This window comes from Gobio gobio (genome assembly GCF_949357685.1).
Source record: "Gobio gobio genome assembly, chromosome: 6".
Classification (NCBI taxonomy): Eukaryota; Metazoa; Chordata; class Actinopteri; order Cypriniformes; family Gobionidae; genus Gobio; species Gobio gobio.
The window spans coordinates 41,837,952-41,855,279 of NC_137102.1; the positions used below are offsets into that span (position 1 = coordinate 41,837,952).

The 17,328-nt window shown below is 38.4% G+C and overlaps 2 protein-coding genes across 6 annotated transcripts in view; both read right to left on the minus strand.

Annotated features, from left to right (window-relative positions):
* The window catches only part of arhgef18a (rho/rac guanine nucleotide exchange factor (GEF) 18a), a 40,769-nt gene extending 33,760 nt beyond the window's left edge, over positions 1–7,009 (minus strand). For both annotated transcript variants that reach the window (XM_079818673.1, XM_079818674.1), the window contains exon 1: positions 6,768–7,009. The gene's annotated coding sequence lies outside the window, so the exon portion shown is untranslated. The remainder of the gene's footprint in view (positions 1–6,767) is intronic.
* Positions 7,010–10,159: 3,150 nt separating this feature from the next.
* insra (insulin receptor a) overlaps positions 10,160–17,328 on the minus strand; it is a 62,381-nt gene continuing 55,212 nt past the window's right edge. For 2 of the 4 annotated variants that reach the window (XM_079818746.1, XM_079818748.1), the window contains exons 11-21: positions 16,952–17,235; positions 16,720–16,859; positions 16,049–16,208; positions 15,467–15,569; positions 15,304–15,371; positions 14,863–15,092; positions 13,878–13,988; positions 13,538–13,697; positions 12,631–12,760; positions 12,382–12,516; positions 10,160–11,815 (exon numbers count right to left, since the gene is read on the minus strand). In XM_079818746.1, the coding sequence (XP_079674872.1) occupies positions 11,461–11,815; positions 12,382–12,516; positions 12,631–12,760; positions 13,538–13,697; positions 13,878–13,988; positions 14,863–15,092; positions 15,304–15,371; positions 15,467–15,569; positions 16,049–16,208; positions 16,720–16,859; positions 16,952–17,235 (1,876 nt within the window). In that variant the 3' untranslated portion in view covers positions 10,160–11,460. Of the gene's footprint in view, positions 11,816–12,381; positions 12,517–12,630; positions 12,761–13,537; positions 13,698–13,820; positions 13,989–14,862; positions 15,093–15,303; positions 15,372–15,466; positions 15,570–16,048; positions 16,209–16,719; positions 16,860–16,951; positions 17,236–17,328 lie in introns of all 4 variants that reach the window. The other 2 variants (XM_079818745.1, XM_079818747.1) reach the window with 1 other exon arrangement.

The following is a 17,328-nucleotide window of genomic DNA, read 5'->3' on the forward strand; positions in this document are numbered from 1 at the left end:
ACTAACAACGAACAGTTGTATCTGTAACTAATGTTAGCAAAGAGGAATACACACTTTTACAAATGTACAGCTTAAAACGTTTTTTTTTTTTTTAAGGGATATATCACACAATTTTACATCTGTTTTTTAATATAATCATTAAACCTCTGTTGTGCAGCACTTTATTTGCCAAAAAATGAAAGGAATTTATCAAATTTTATTTGATTACATTTTAAAGTTTTATTAAATTGTTAAAGTTTTAATGTGGTAACACTTACACTACAATAATTTACAATTTTTCAGTTAATGTTAGTTAATGCATTAACAATGAACAGTATTATTATCAGGGCTCGACATTAACGCTTGTCCGGGACAAGTGGATTTTTTGAAGGGGCAAGTGAAAGAATTTTACTTGCCCGACGGACAAGTATCCTGATAAAACGTCATTAACAAAAAATAACTAGGGAATCACCAAAATGCTAGAAGGATTCTGCATTCATTAGTGTAAGTGGCGATCGATAGTGGATAATAATATATAAATGTAGCTATAATGAACTGATGGTAACTATAACGTGCACGCGCAGCCTCTCGAGGAGAAATCGAAACAAATGTGTACCGCTCACACAGAGAAAGTCAGTTAACACACTGCCGTTTATTTATTTTTATAACATATGATACAGTTGCAACGTCACATTACCAAGAGTGCTGTTTTCCTGAATAACATCACAACTGAAAATGACACTGATTTCATATGACAGTTCCATAAACAATTAATAACATTGTCACTTACATTTTAGATGCAATTTGAGTGTTTTTGTTCTATTTCAGCAGCGAAAAATAGTTCAAAATAAAGATCACAGCAGATAGCGTGTCACCCTCACCGCAACAGCGTGTTAGTGAATGATTCAGCGTTTTGAATGAATTGGTTGAATCAAAGATTCAATGACCTATTCGTAAACGACGTTCAAACGATGGCGTTTGAACGAATCGACTCAATGACTCAGTCATTAAGACGGTCATTTGTACTTTTGTTATTATTTTGAGAAGTTAATTCTACTCTACAATACTAATTATTTGTGTCAGTTTCTTTAAAGGTCCCATGGCATGAAATTTTCATTTTATGAGGTATTTCAACATTAATATGAGTTCCCCTAGCCTGAATATTGTCCCCAAGTGGATAGAAATGTTGATCGGTGTAAAACCGAGTTCTGGCTGTCTTTCTCTGCCTTTGAGAAAATGACAGGCCAGACGAGCCAATCCTGAAGTCTCCTGTTTTGACGTCCAAGCAGTAATGGTTACCTCCCTTTCCTCCGCCCAGAGAAGCACGCCCATGCAAACGCTCGAGAGATCATGGCTTGTGAACGATGGCAGTTTCTCAGTGTTTGGATGTACAAATGAAAAAAGTCTTTTTTCAGTTCCTTCTGATCTATGATCAGTGATTTCTTTTGTGTAGCTAATTATTTATTATTCGTGCACACACTGCGGCTTCTCTCTCTCCAGACAGAACAGTGTTTTCGTGTTTTCTATCTTGTGAGTCAGTGTTTTTGTACGTCCTCGTCGCGTCTATCTGTTCTACAATGTGCATACAGTCATGAGTTTCTGCTCAACATCGGCAGACTCACATCTCTTTAGAGATAAACCTCACGCACGCCGAGGCTCGAGCTGCACTGACCGGTCTGCCTTCAACATCCCCGACCCCCAGTACTGCATCTGGCCCACAGCGGAGGCGCCTTACGGGGCGCGAGATTAAGCAGAATGGGGGTAAGCGTGAGGGTATCCGGCTAGGCTAGCCAGCTATCCCCACAATAAACTGGATTACATTCGATTACTGCTGTTGTGTCTTTGTTTGCGCTGTGTACTCACTGACGCTTTTCATATGATTGGAACATATCTAAAAATAATGCTATAATCAACACGTACTAACTCGTTCATCTCGACAGCTGTAATGGTACATTGCATGCGTTACAAAGTTGGTAGAATAATGATGAAGACGGACTCGGCGTGACTGGGACTCGTGTTTATTCAGAACTCTCAGATACAAACACAATAAACTCGCGCTGACAGACAGCGCTCTCACAACTCAGTAGTTACTATAAATAACTTTGTTAGCAATCGCTCCGTCTCCGTGATGTCCGGTTCGCGAACTAATCATTCTTTTGAATCGGTTCTTTTTAGTGAACCGAACCAGTTCACCAAATCGGACTGAATCGTTCTAAACGGCTTCTCGAGTCAGCGCTGATCCATAATTTACTAAAGTTACTAACTTTCTGACATGAGTGACAGCCCCTCCGACTAGAAATAAACTAATAACCTGAAGTATATTCTAGTAACTACAACAGTTCACTGAACTGAGACATGCTGAGAACTGATGTGAAGTGAACTCAGGTCCATCCGTCTCTCTGGCAGCAGCTCCTGCGTTAAACCACGCCCCCTCTGCTCATTTAAAATGCAAAGATGTCAGCCAATCACAACAGTGGGCGTTTTTACTGAAGTCTCACAGTAGACACGCCTCTTGAAACAGGGCATTCAGCCACAGGGCAAACAGCAGTATAGAAAAAATGCCTTTTATTTCTAAATTATGACATTTTATGATGTAAAAATCATACTAACAATATAAGTACACCTCAGGAAACATTATAAAATAATAGAAAAATGCCATGCCATGGGACCTTTAAGATAAACAGAATTTTTATTTTTTGGTGGGTTGTAGTGAAGATCACAACCACTGGTTGTGGAAGAACACAGTCGCTGCAAAAGCTTCCTTTGGATTCTAATATTAGGAATGTGTGGTTGAACTTTATTTTTAATGAATATCCAGCTCACATGGGAAAGACATTGCGCGTTTGTTCCTTCATTTCACCACGGATTCGTTTGCAAACAAGAGACTGGATTTGCAGACAGGATGAGATTACATGAATGAATGAAGCAACACACTTACGTGAGTAAAATGTGATAGTATTGCATTGTTACAGATCGTTTGATATCTATTGATTATGTGTACGTGTCTAACTGATTCGGGATCAGACTAGAACATGTACGGGTCAGGGCACGCAAAGCCCAACGTCTAGGGGCTATGTGTTGTCCAGATGGGCTACCAAAACGTAAGACTGTCGACGAGAATACTTTTTGTGCACAAAAACAAACGAAAAATAACGACTTTATTCAACAATTTCATTCTAGCCTGTGCCAGTCTCCTACGCAGTTTACGTTGTAAATAGTGCAGTGCTTTGGCACCAAGATGTTAGCAGCAGATCCTTTAAGTCCTGCAACTTGTGAGGTGGGGTCTCGATATATCAGACTTGTTTGTTCAGCACATCCCACAAATGCTCGACTTTATTGAGATCTGGGGAATTTGGAGGCCAAGTCAACACCTCAAACTTGTTGTTTTGCTCCTCAAACCATAACTGAACAATTTTTGCTTTGTGGGGCGCATTATTGTGCTGAAAGAGGCCACAGCCACCAGGGAATACCGTTTCCATGAAAGGGTGTACATGGTCTGCAACAATGCTTAGGTAGGTGGTATGTGTCAAAGTAACATCAACATGGATGGCAGGACCCATGGTTTCCCAGCAGAACATTCCCCAAAGCATCACACCGCCTCCGCCGGCTTGCCTTCTTCCCATAGTGCATCCTGGTGCCATGTGTTCCCCAGGTAAGCGACACACACGCACCCGGCCATCCACGTGATGTAAAAGAAAACATGATTAATTAGCCCCAAACTGATGCACTGTGTATTCTGACACCTTTGTATCAAAACCAGCATTAACTTCTTGAGCAATTTGAGGTTCAGTTGGCCAGCCTTCGCTCCCCACCTTGGCCGCCCATGACCCTGTTGCCGGTTCACCACTGTTCCTTCTTTGAACCACTTTTGATAGATACTGACCACTGCAGACCGGGAGCGCCCCACAAGAGCTAAAGTTTTGGACATGCTCTGACCCAGCCGTCAAGCCATCACAATTTGGCCCTCGTCAAACTCGCTCAAATCCTTACGCTTGCCCATTTTCCTGCGTCTAACACATCAACTTTGAGGACAAAACGTTCACTTGCTCCCATACATTTCCCACCCCCTAACAGGTGCCGTGATGAAGAGATAATCAGTGTTATTCATATATTCATATTAGTAGAAATAAAAAGCAGATCAGATCTAAAAATACACAGGACCCCACTGACTTTCGCTGTGTGAAAAAAAGACATTCTTCAAATATCTTCTTTTGTGTTGCACAGAAGTCAATCAGTCTGTGAAATCAGTGTGAAAGACAGAATTTGCTATTTTATGTGAACGACCATATAATTTTAGCTGTCACATTAAGTTGTGATAGGAGAAACTGTTTTAATATATAAAAAAATCACATCCAACTTATGAATTTGATACGGCTACAGTTGTACAGCCCTCAGCTGTTACAGTGGCAAACCACTCCATCCTCAAGAGAGACATAATACACCTTGTGAGCACACTAACAATGCTTAATAGCACTCAAACAATGTGTGTGTTGCTATTCAAACAGTATATTCATTCATAAAGACTAGCATGTGTAAAGTGCATGAAGGCTAAATGAAAGACAGGCAACCCTGCCCATAAAGTTTACACGCATGACTCGTGCTCCATTATGAGGAGAAGGATACTGACTAGGATGCACATTTCATACCCAAACTCAGCTGTACCTTGATGAATGGCGGTTAAAGGCACAGACTTTGCACTTCAAATTGCTGGGGGACCAAGAAGGTCACACTTAAATAATACTCAGACCAGCCCTCAGCAGTTATGTAATTGCTTTTTCCTGCAGGTGGTTTCATTACTGTACTATTCTAGCTGAATGACAACTTCTGCTGAAGGCTGCACCTCCCCTGAATCATCCGCTGGATGCAGATGAATATAGCCAAGTGAAACGAGGCTAAGGTTTATGCTTATCGGTCAAACAAGAAAAGCAGGCTGCCCCAGTCTTCAGCAGATTGTAGAAACAACAAACGCCCTCCTTCCTTTACATTGAGCATAAGACACGAAATGTGACACTTTCGCCATCTTTGTTTATCTTATAAACTAAAAACCACAGTTCTGAACTAAAACACTAAAAGAGGGAAGGCATTGGTTACATTAAAATTAACTAGTTCGCTCTGTTTTTCATGGTGTGATAATGGATTCGACAGCTGCAAAATGTGAGAATTTCTTGTTTACACATGCTGTAACTGATTTACTAGTTCTGTTACTGTGTGAAAAACGCCTGGCCACCAATGACCATGAAGCCAACCCCCCCCCCCCCCCCCCCCCCCACACACACACACACACACACACACACACACACACACACACACACACACACACACACACACACACACACACACACACACACACACACACACACACACACACACACACACACACACACACACACACACACACACACACACACACACACCAACAAGCCAGATAAAATACTGAAAGCCTCCCTGTTTCACACACACACAAAAACAGATAAGCTACAGATTATTTGGTGGGCTCTTGATCAGAGTAAAGGGACTGCTTGACCGTGACCGAGTAGCAGAAAGTTACTGAGTATGAGTTTCATATTAACATTGAAAACTGTACAGATTCAAGCAGTAATATTTATTCCTTTATGTCACTAGTACTTAATTTATAACTCATTCATTTTAATGATTAGTCATAGACACCAGTAATTAAGTGATGGGTCATACTGATTCAGTCACAAACTTGTTCATTTCTAGCCTAGTACTTCTTTCTTCTAGTAACTATACTAATAGTAGTTCGTATCGATTCCTGATTTACAATTTATCAGATACTCTTATATATTTATGAGACACTAGTATAACTTTTTCATATGTAATGAATCAGAATCAGGGTTATTATAGTTAACATTTATTCAAATATAAAAAAGAGTTACTTAAAATAAAATATTTTAAAAACCTTAAACTTTTTATTTCAGCCAATGCAACATTTATCATTTGGTTCATATTTTCATTTAGTTTAACTTGATGCACTAAAATAACTAAGACAGTTTAATAAAAACTACAGACATTAAAAACCCTAACAAAGTAAAATATAAGTCCCTATAAGTTTCAGAAGTGAATTAATAAGGTCTGACTAATTTAACAGATACTTGAGGTATGAAACATTTTAAGTGAAACTGTAAAAGTGGTATCTAGAACACAGGGCTCTAGAACACACGGATTATTTTACAAACATAAATTCCCAGGATCACAAACCAACCAAACTCAGCTTTTCTACAGATCTGACACTGGTGAAACTAGTACCATGAGCGAATGAGGCATTAATCAAGAGACAGAATTCGAGGAATGTAATGGTTGAACAGATAAACCATCCTTCATTACTCATCACCACATCAGAGTGTAAACAGAGCAATCGACAGGTCAGAAAACATGACATGGTTACATTGACCACATCTACTCACCACAGTAAACATGCCGTGTTCTGATTTTAAAAAAAATAAAATAAATAACCCTAAAATCTCAGAAAAAATAGGCCATTATTAATCCTTAAGTGAAATCACAGCGAAACTTTTCCTGCCACTGGTATACGTCACACTCCTCAAGAAAAGCCCCAACGATAAATGAATGATAGGCCACGAAAAACTCTAAAGGTGGGACTTAAAAGACGTCGCAAACCTCTAAACAAAGTGTAAAAGATGATTTACTAACGAGAATACATGTTCTGTAAACTATAAACCACAACGACAATTAAATAACACGAGGCCTCGACAAACTTTAAACACAAAGAGGCTCGCGCAAACTTCAGCTACAAAGTTTCTACTTACCATTTTTAAAGACACATCACATAATTTCCTCTCCTCTTTTCTCGGGACAGTTTATTTTCTTTTCTTTCCAATCCTATCTTCTTTTTTCGACACAGTACCTTTTCTTATGCATCCACCACACCGGTGATAACAACAAGTGCAGTGCACAAATACAAGGGAACGACGGTCATACACATTGCGCGCGCGCGCACACACACACACTTCAGCACTGCTTCACTCGAGGCATGACGGGAACAGAAGGCGGCGGGGTTTGTCTTCACATCCAGCAGCACTCCTCCTTTTTATCACACCATTTTATTTTAGTATAATTTAAATACTATTATAGTTTTTATTCATATTTTAAATTCGTTTTTTATTTTATTTAGTTTTAGTTAAAGGTTTAGTAGTCTAATTTTGTTGATTTTAATTCATTTTTATACGTTTTTTTAACATGTCTATTAGTTATTTTAGTACATAAAGAGAAACTGAATTAAATAATAAATTAGTTTAGGTTTTTATATGTTATTTAAGTTAACGTTTATTTGATTTAAAGTAATGGCGTTTTTATTATTAATTTACTATAATAACCTGCCACACCTGTTTGTAAAACTTTCAGCAAAAAGACAACTGGATTTGGATTTCCTGAAGTAGGAGTAAAAAGACAGTAAAAGAAGTGGATTAGTGATGAAGGGGAGGGAAAAAATTAGTTTAGGTTTTAATATGTTATTTAAGTTAACGTTTATTTGATTTAAAGTAATGACGTTTTTATTATTAATTTACTATAATAACCTGCCACACCTGTTTGTAAAACTTTCAGCAAAAAGACAACTAGATTTGGATTTCCTGAAGGAGTAAAAAGACAGTAAAAGAAGTGGATTAGTGATAAAGGGGAGAAAAAAAGAGAAAGAAACCGAAATAAAGGAAATAGAACTGGAAGCAAAAATAGATCAGATAAAACAAAAACTCCTAAACATACAAGACTAGGTGTGTACCACTCTCACAATTTTGGCAAATATAGCCTTTACACTGTCCTATTTTGGCTATTTTAGGCTATGTTGTGTACATTAAGAGAACCTGCTGATTCATCTGTAATTTAACACTGACGTGATCAAATAATGTTTGCAGTTACAGCCCAGGAGGCTGGTGTTCAGTAGGCCTACTGGTGATTTCCCCTGTTGAAACTGATAGTGCTACAACACTTTGATTTTCTTTGTTTTATTTACACATCACATCTTAAATTTCATCTTATGCATGAGTGAGGTCAAGTAGCCTATGAGAAAAACTCACAAATAGTCAAATAATTCCCAATTAGTTCGCTTGAATGACTTGAACTTTGCATTCCATTTTTTTATGAAAATGGTAGGCTACTTTGCAGAACATATGGCACAGTGACATCATCAACAGTGCAAGGAGACACAATAATGTGGAGAACAGGAGAAAGCAATCCCGTATAAAAAGCTGAGGAGCCCTAGAGAGGAAGGAGACATCACACTATACAATTATATTATAACGTTATAAGTTTTACATTATACGTTTTTCTTCCTTTTACTGAATGAATGTATTTCCAGTCTTCGCTGAGATGACATTCAGCTAGGTAACGTTAGTCAAAATATGGAGCTTTAACACTTACAGAAAATAAAATATTGTGGTGAGGTCACACATCACATAAGTGGGAGGTGGATCTTTGTGAAATAGGGTGGACCTCTATTCTGTGCCTCTATCCAAGTATTTTATTTATAGAGGTGCTGGTCATATAATTAGAATATCATCAAAAAGTTGATTTATTTCACTAATTCCGTTCAAAAAGTGAAACTTGTATATTATATTCATTCATTACACACATTGATGATTATAACTGACAACTAAGGAAAATCCCAAATTCAGTATCTCAGAAAATTAGAATATTGTGAAAAGGTTCAATATTGAAGACACCTGGTGCCACACTCTAATCAGCTAATTAACTCAAAACACCTGCAAAGGCCTTTAAATGGTCGCTCAGTCTAGTTCTGTAGGCTACACAATCACGGAGAAGCCTGCTGACTTGACAGTTGTCCAAAAGACGACCATTGACACCTTGCACAAGGAGGGCAAGACACAAAAGGTCATTGGAACAGAGGCTGGCTGTTCACAGAGCTCTGTGTCCAAGCACATGAATAGAGAGGTGATCGGAAAAGATGTGGTAGAAAAAAAGTGTACAAGCAATAGGGATAACTGCACCCTGGAGAGGATTGTGAAACAAAACCCATTCAAAAATGTGGGGGAGATTCACAAAGAGTGGGCTGCAGCTGGAGTCCGTGCTTCAAGAACCACTACGCACAGAGGTATGCAAGACATGGGTTTCAGCTCTCACGTTCCTTGTGTCAAGCCAATCCTGAACAACAGACAGCGTCATAAGCGTCTCGCCTGGGCTAAAGACTAAAAGGACTGGACTGCTGCTGAGTGGTCCAAAGTTATGTTCTCTGATGAAAGTAAATTTTGCATTTCCTTTGGAAATCAGGGTCCCAGAGCCTGGAGGAAGAGAAGAGAGGAGAGGCACACAATCCACATTGCTTGAGGTCCAGTGTAAAGTCTCCTTTCAGTGATGGTTTGGGGTGTCATGTCATCTGCTGGTGTTGGTCCACTGTGTTTTCTGAGGTCCAAGGTCAACGCAGCCGTATACCAGGAAGTTTTAGAGCACTTCATGCTTCCTGCTGCTGACCAACTTTATGGAGATGCAGATTTCATTTTACAACAGGACTTGGCACCTGCACACCGTGCCAAAGCAACCAGTACCTGGTTTAAGGACCATGGTATCCCTGTTCTTAATTGGCCAGCAAACTCGCCTGACCTTAACCCCATAGAAAATCTATGGGGTATTGTGAAGAGGAAGATGCAATATGTCAGACCCAACAATGCAGAAGAGCTGAAGGCCACTATAAGAGCAACCTGGGCTCTCTTAACACCTGAGCAGTGCCACAGACTGATCGGCTCCATGCCACGTCGCATTGCTGCAGTAATTCAGGCAAAAGGAGCTCATACTTTTCATGTTCATACTTTTCAGTTGGCCAAGATTCCTAAAAATCCTTTCTTTGTATTGGTCTTAAGTAATATTTTAATTTTCTGAGATACTGAATCTGGAATTTTCCTTAGTTGTCAGTTATAATCATAAAAATTTAAATAAATAAACATTTGAAATATATCAGTCTGTGTGTAATGAATGACTACAATATACAAGTTTCACTTTTTGAATGGAATTAGTGAAATAAATCAACTTTTTGATGATATTCTAATTATATGACCAGCACCTGTATATTATTTATCAATGTGGGCTTTTGATTGAATGAACAATCGGCTTTTATTCAGCTGACGATGATAGTATCTTGAAAATATAGATTTATATTAAATAGCCTATAAATAAAAGACAACTTCCTGTTTGTGGGATGAATTTTATCATGATCTTGCATTTTTGTCATAAGTCTCTTCACAGTTTGGTTATCACACAAATTGTGCGAATTTGATGTAAAACACTTCCTTCGTTAAAACGATACTGTCTCTATGCCCTGTGCTTTGAAAGACTTTCTCACAACAACCACTCACAAGTTCACACAATTTCTCACAAGAAAAACACATCCATTCGCTCCTCTTGAATGCACCTCACTGCTTTATTTACAGCAGTTATTTCCATTGATATCAAGATTTGACATCTGAAGCCGAAGGCGTCTAGATACTCCTGTGCATCTTGGAGCTGCTGGCTGATCAGAGGTCCAGGATGATTAGTATGATTTTCGGATTAGAAAAAATAAAGATTCGAGACAAACATGTAAAAACATTTCTACAACCGGCAATAACTCGAATGACGACATATCAACTATGTACAAAAACATCAATAATATATTTATATATACTTTTATCATCATCATCTATACCCACTAAAATATATCAAAGCAGCAACTATTGGTCAATCTGAGGAACTCTTTTAGTCAAAAGTCCTGAAAACAGTTTAAATATCCTTCAGCTGTAAATGTGTGAACACCAGGGGGGAAAAGAAGAAAAAAGAGCACAGGTAAGCAAATAAATAAAAAAATAGAGTCCAAAAATCTGTTCGTTCTCTCTGTGTAGTCTGGAATACTGAGTAGCAGGTAAAAAAAGCAGTGTCTTGTACAGGCTTCCCCTGTAGACAGTTTGTTCTTGGAAGGACGCTAAATGCCATCCTACAGTTCCCAAGTTCAACAGTTTTGCCACCAAAGCCAAAAGTGTACAGATTCAGACACAAATCCATGTTGTCATGACATAGGCCACAGACAGAGTAAGGTCACTTTTTTTTCTTTTTTACATTTTTGTCTATATTTTGTCTTTTTCTGGAGAGAGTCAGGGAAAATCCGTTGATGGATGAGGAGAGAGTCCGAGGAGATGTAAGGTTTAAAGCAGCCTTCTGGTTGTCTGAGGTTAATTTCACAGTTTGTTCCATTTGACCAGTCCTTGAAACTTGGCAATATTTCTTTAAAACAAAACAAAAAAAAACAAAACAGAAAAGAAGCAGTTAATGTGTATTTTCTTCTTTAAATACAAAAAAAAAACCCTGCACCCTGTATCATCATCATACTGAGGCAGTAAAGAAGAAAACGAATGTCCTGAGATTACTTTCTGAAGGGCTTCTGATATAGAGCTCAATAAAAGTGAATCTATAAAATAATGAAAAAAAAAAATCTAATATAACTTGATGGGGTTAATAATATTAGGAAGGGTTAGATCGGGGTAGTGATAAGATGCGTCCGTTTTTCTTGCCGCCGTTCATATGCGTATACGGCACATGCTCCTCATAACTCCCTCGAAGGCCCACGGATGAGCCCTCATCCCCATCTAGACAGCACTCCCTCTGAGAGTACGAGGAAGGGTCCAGCGGGATGCTCTCCATGTTCTCCAGGTCCATGTCAAACTCTTCCGTCTCAGGCGGCTTGTTCTCCTCACTGTAGAAGAAGGAGACCTCCTGAAACGAGGGATGCAGATCCTCCCGGAGCATCTCGATGATCTCCTGGAAGGTGGGCCTCATTTTGGGATTGTAATGCCAGCTCATCTGCATCAGGTTATGCCTAAAAAAATTAGGAAAAGGGAGACATGTCAGTTTACAGACTGAATTTTTTAAATTCCAATACATTTATTTATGTTAAATGTAAAGCCACATCAGCACGGTGGGAACAAAGTGAATAAAAAAGTCGGTAACACTTTACAATAAGGTTGTATTAGTTAACATTAGTTAACATGAACTAACCATGAACAGCAGTAGTTCATCTTTGTTAACGTTAATAAAAATAAAGATGTTCATGGTTCGTTGATGTTAGTTCACGGTGCATTAACTAATGTTAAAAAAGATTTTAATAATGCATTAGTAAATGTTGAAATTAACATTAACAAAGTTAGTTCATGTTAACTAATGTAGTTAGCTAATGAACCTTATTGTAAAGCGTTACCAAAAAGTCATAAAATTAACAAAAAACTATATACAACATTTATTGTTTAATATAAGTGCTAATATAAAAATTCTTAAATACATTTAGGTGACACTAAAAAAAACAACAAAAAAAAACATCAGTTACACTTATGAAGTCCAGTAAAATATGTTTCACAGTCATTGCATGTATTTCAGTAATACACTCACAATCTGTCTGCGCAGTTGTCAGGTCTGTCCAGGTATCCTCCATCCATCACAAACTTAAGGACTTGTTCATTGGACAGCCCCTGGTAGGGCTGCTCAGCCAGAGTGCTGATCTCCCATAACACCACACCAAACGACCTGGACAAGCACAACGTGGGTCATGAGTGACTAAAACATACCCTAAGGATTGTCCAACAACAATGACGCATGTCTTCGTATGGTTGATTGTGTGTGAACACATGGTCGGCTCACCAGCAATCTGAATGAGCGGTGAAGACTCCATCCTTCAGCGACTCAGGGGCCATCCATCTCACAGGAAGCAAGCCCTTCCCACCCTTTCTGTAGTAATCCGTCTCATAAATGTCTCTCGTCATGCCAAAATCTGACAGCAGTCAACACAAGACAAAATAACACCATTAGAAAGACCTTAAAATAACAGATGACACAATCCACATACGAGATGCACTACACACACACCCTGTGCTTCATCCACACTTGTAGCTCCTTTTTCATTATGAGCTTGCATTCAGCATCTGATTTTGGCACTTTTGTGTGGCATAGCTAGAATATTTTACTAGCCATGTGTTATTGTATTTCAGAAACTAGACTCAAGACTAGTTCCACCCGGACAGTGAAACATTTATCATAAAAGGAAAAAAAAATTACAGTGTTTTTTCATATGAAGCATCTAAAGCGGCACCTTTTATGAAAAAAATGCATTTTAACAAGGTGTATGAACAGGAATCATAACTGTGGGACACGATTAAACAGTTACGAGTGTCTGCCTTGTGTAGATTCTTGTGCACAGTGGGCAGAACATGCATTTAGAGCAGGGGTGGGCAATTCCAGTCCTCGAGGGCCACTGTCCTGCAGAGTTTAGCTCCAACCCTAATCAAACACACCTGAACCAGCTAATCAATGTCTTCAGGATTACTAGAAGGCTACAGGCAGGTGAGTTTTATCAGGGTTGGAGCTGAACTCTGCAGGACAGTGGCCCTCGAGGACTGGAATTGCCCACCCCTGATTTAGAGTCATCTATTTAATCTAATAACTAACATACTGACTCCTGAAACAGTGCAAGTTATGTTGGGACTTGGAAATATAGAGACAGGACCTCTTTGAACTTTAAATAAATGTGTCCCTATCACTGGTAATGTACCTCCAATTTTTACGGTCAGGTCATCGGCCACCATGCAGTTCCTGGCAGCAAGGTCTCTGTGCACAAACTTCTTGGCGTTCAGATAAGCCATGCCATCTGCTATCTCTGCGGCCATTTGAATCATCTCTTTGAGCGTTGGAGGAGGTCGACCTGGGTTATTCTGTAACAAAGCAATCAAACAACATCGTAAAAAAAAAAATCCCAAAATCCATTATTTTAAAAGCAAGTCATTTTAAAAGATTTTAAATGCGTAATATCAACTATTAAAAATCTAAAATACTACCTCCTTTCTGAAAAATCTAGAAGGTCTGATAGTGACACTTGGGGTATGACTTGTTACCTCTGAGTCAGGTCTGAGAGAACGCAGGAAACTCTTCAGATCTCCATTTGTCATGAGCTCCATCACCACTAGAGTGGGCTGGCCTTTAGACACCACCCCCAGCAGCCTCACCTAACCCACAAAATCATGTCAGTTACCATCAGAAGAAGTCCAACCAGTGTTATTGTTTACTAAAACTAAACCTTAAACTATTCAAATCATTTTCAGTAATGAAAATAAAACTTAAAAAAAAAAAATGTTGAAAAAAGTTGCTTAATATTTATGTTTTTACAAACAGAAAACATATTTATAATGTTACAAAAGATTTCTATTTTTAAATAAATTCTATTCTTATAAACTCACAATACGTCTAAGTTTTGTGTTTCTACACAAATATTAACTTTTCAACACTGATAATAATAATAAGGACCATTATCAATATTTGTAATAATAATAATAACAATAATAATAATTGATAACGATTGAGCACCAAATCAGAATATCAGAATGATTTCTGAAGGATCCTGTGACACTGGAGTAATGATGCTGAAAACTTAGCTTTCATATTTCAGGAATAAATCACAAATCGAATACTGTTATTTTAAATATCAATAACATTTCACAGTACTATTGTTTTTATTGTAATTCTGATCAAATAAATGCAGCCTTGGTGACCATATGTGTAAAAACATTAAAAATCGTAATATTCCAAACCTTTGAGCGGATGTGTATATCGAAATATTAGATTAAAAGAAATGTTGCCTAGGTAACTAACTTTAATAAATAAGTTTAAGTTGAAATATTAAAATTAAAACTAAATTAAACATTTAAATTAGCTAAAAAGAAATATAAAAAAAGAATGAAAATGACAAAAGCACATAAAACTGACTAAAAATGTACTAAAATTAAAATATAAAAACAAAAGCTTATTCAAAATAATAAAAACAGTATATAAACAATACTAAAATAAGACTACAAAACATGCAGGCTGACATGAAAGACTTACCACATGGTGGCAGCTGAATGCCTTCATCACAGAAGCTTCGTTGAGGAACTCAATCCTCTCTCTGAGACTGGCCGACTCATTAACCGTCTTCACCGCGACACGGGTCTGGGGCTCGCCTTTAACTATGTCCTTTCCGATGCCCTCATACACCATGCCAAAAGATCCCTGGCCTAACTCTCGCAATAGATTAATCTTGTCACGGGGCACCTCCCACTCGTCTGGCTCATACACTGCACAAACACAACAGACATGCAGGACACACAGTGTCATATTTGAGATGGAGCAGATCTCAGGCAAAAGAGAAAGTCAATTTAAATGTGATGATCTGCCTAAATCGATCGTTAATGTGATCAACTCTTCCGTTAAAACAAAATTAAATGTGCATCGACCCCAGCATTTTCTGCCAAAGGTCACACGCAGAGGGAAAGGAAAGTTGCTCACCCTCATCTGGGCTGAAATACTCAGGATTTGGAGAGGTATAAAGTCGCCCAGTCGGACCTTCTGTTTGCCTGGTCAGATGAACACAACATTAATAAAATTCATTACTCATAAAGAAAATGTTCCTATATGAGTTTTCAGGACAATCACAATACAAGACGCTTACCTTTTCTTGAACATGAAAAAGCCCACACTTCCCATCACAAGGAGTAGAAAGACACAGATCACTGGACCAATCACAATCTTCAACATGTTGGATGGGTCCACACCTGTTCACATAGAAATATATATAATATAAAAATATATAAAAGGTACAGGTGCAGGACACAATAGAGCAAATAATAATTATAAGATTGAATACAAATATGATCTATGTACTGATTTTAAGGGGAAGCCTTAAAATACCAAGGAATGAAAAGTAAAATATAATTCAAATAAAACTCAAAACAAAATTAACCAATAATAAACAATAAAAACGACCACACAACAAAACCAATTTATGGTTTAAAATGGGGCTTCCATATTGAACAACTCCAACATTTTGAAAATTGTTCCCTAATGAAGTTGAAATTTTGAAGTTCAATAAAACAAGGTGTGTCAATAGTGTCAGTGTGTGAATATTTATCCCCCCCCCCACCCCCCACATACACACACTCGGACCTTTTCAAAATTCAGTTATGCGAGTCTTATGCATAATTTATTAACTGAAGATAAGATATTCATAGGCATTATAGACAAGCCGTCTTACGTTGGTCCTGAACATAGAAGTGTGTTGGCTCTGTCCACGATCCATTGCCTGCCAGTGAGGTTGCTCTGATCCGCACTGTATAATTCCCAGGGTGCACCACTCTCAGCTTGCAGCCTGCGTCTGCAATATAATTCTTCCTGGATACGCAGTGGTGCAGCTCCTAAGACATAAAGGCATGCAGTTAGATAACCCATATTGCTGTGCACATCAGATTCAAGACGGCCATTATCCAGTGGCAAAGGCTTGGTTTTTATCATGTTTTTAAAGTCCATCTCACACTAATGCATATAAATATTACTGATCAGATTTTAATGAAACTGCCAGAGGTCAGTGTAAACAGTTACATCAGAGTGTTTCAAATTCATTAAACGAAAAGCAAGTGCAAAACCATCATGTTTTGTTTTGCTTATAACAATTATTAACCTTTATATAATCATCCCTTGTTTACCCGAGGCTTTTCGAAAAGAGCATTAGGAACATTTCCACTGTCTCTGGATTGATTTCTCCATGGTTACAGAAATACACCGTTGACGCAATTATGCTAAAAAAGCTTGTTTATTTGGAGCTATTTGGATATTTCAACAGGATTGATAAAAATCCATTTAAAAGTGCAGCCAGTGTTCATGGGAGCAGAGTGCAGGCTTCGATCTGCATCCTGTGTAACATCTCACCTCTGTATCTCCCAGTCTCTTGTAATGGACTTCATAGAGAATAATCATGCCGTTAGGGGCCTTAGGCTCCATCCACCTGATGTGAACGGAGTACTCCGACACCTCATAGGTTATCGGACCCACAATGTCATCAGCTTTTTCTGTACAAAAACAGAAACAAACAGATGGATATAGTCATTAAAAAATATATATATTATATGAAATAATGCATCATAAAATTACAATCCCATACCTTCAGGCATGGTGCGGGCACTGACGTAGGCCGCCATACTGCATCGAGTGGGGTCATTCTCATGGTTGCAGGCATGGATTTCTATCTGGTAGCTGGTGAAATGGCGCAGATTTGAGATGACTGTTGATTCCTTGGCTTGAACAACCAGTGAAATCTTATTGGCCTCTGCTTCCTCCTCTGGGCTACGAGTGGCAGAGCCATTGGGCAACGTGGAAGGCGTAGTGAAAAGACGAGAGGAGGTCCTGTTGGCAATGCCCATCAGAGATCTGCGCTGTCTTGATGGCCTGGGTACACAGAAACATGTAAAGTTGACAAAATGACTGTATAGCATAAAACAGTGGCAAATGGCAGTTTAGAAAATATATGGAGTAACTTCA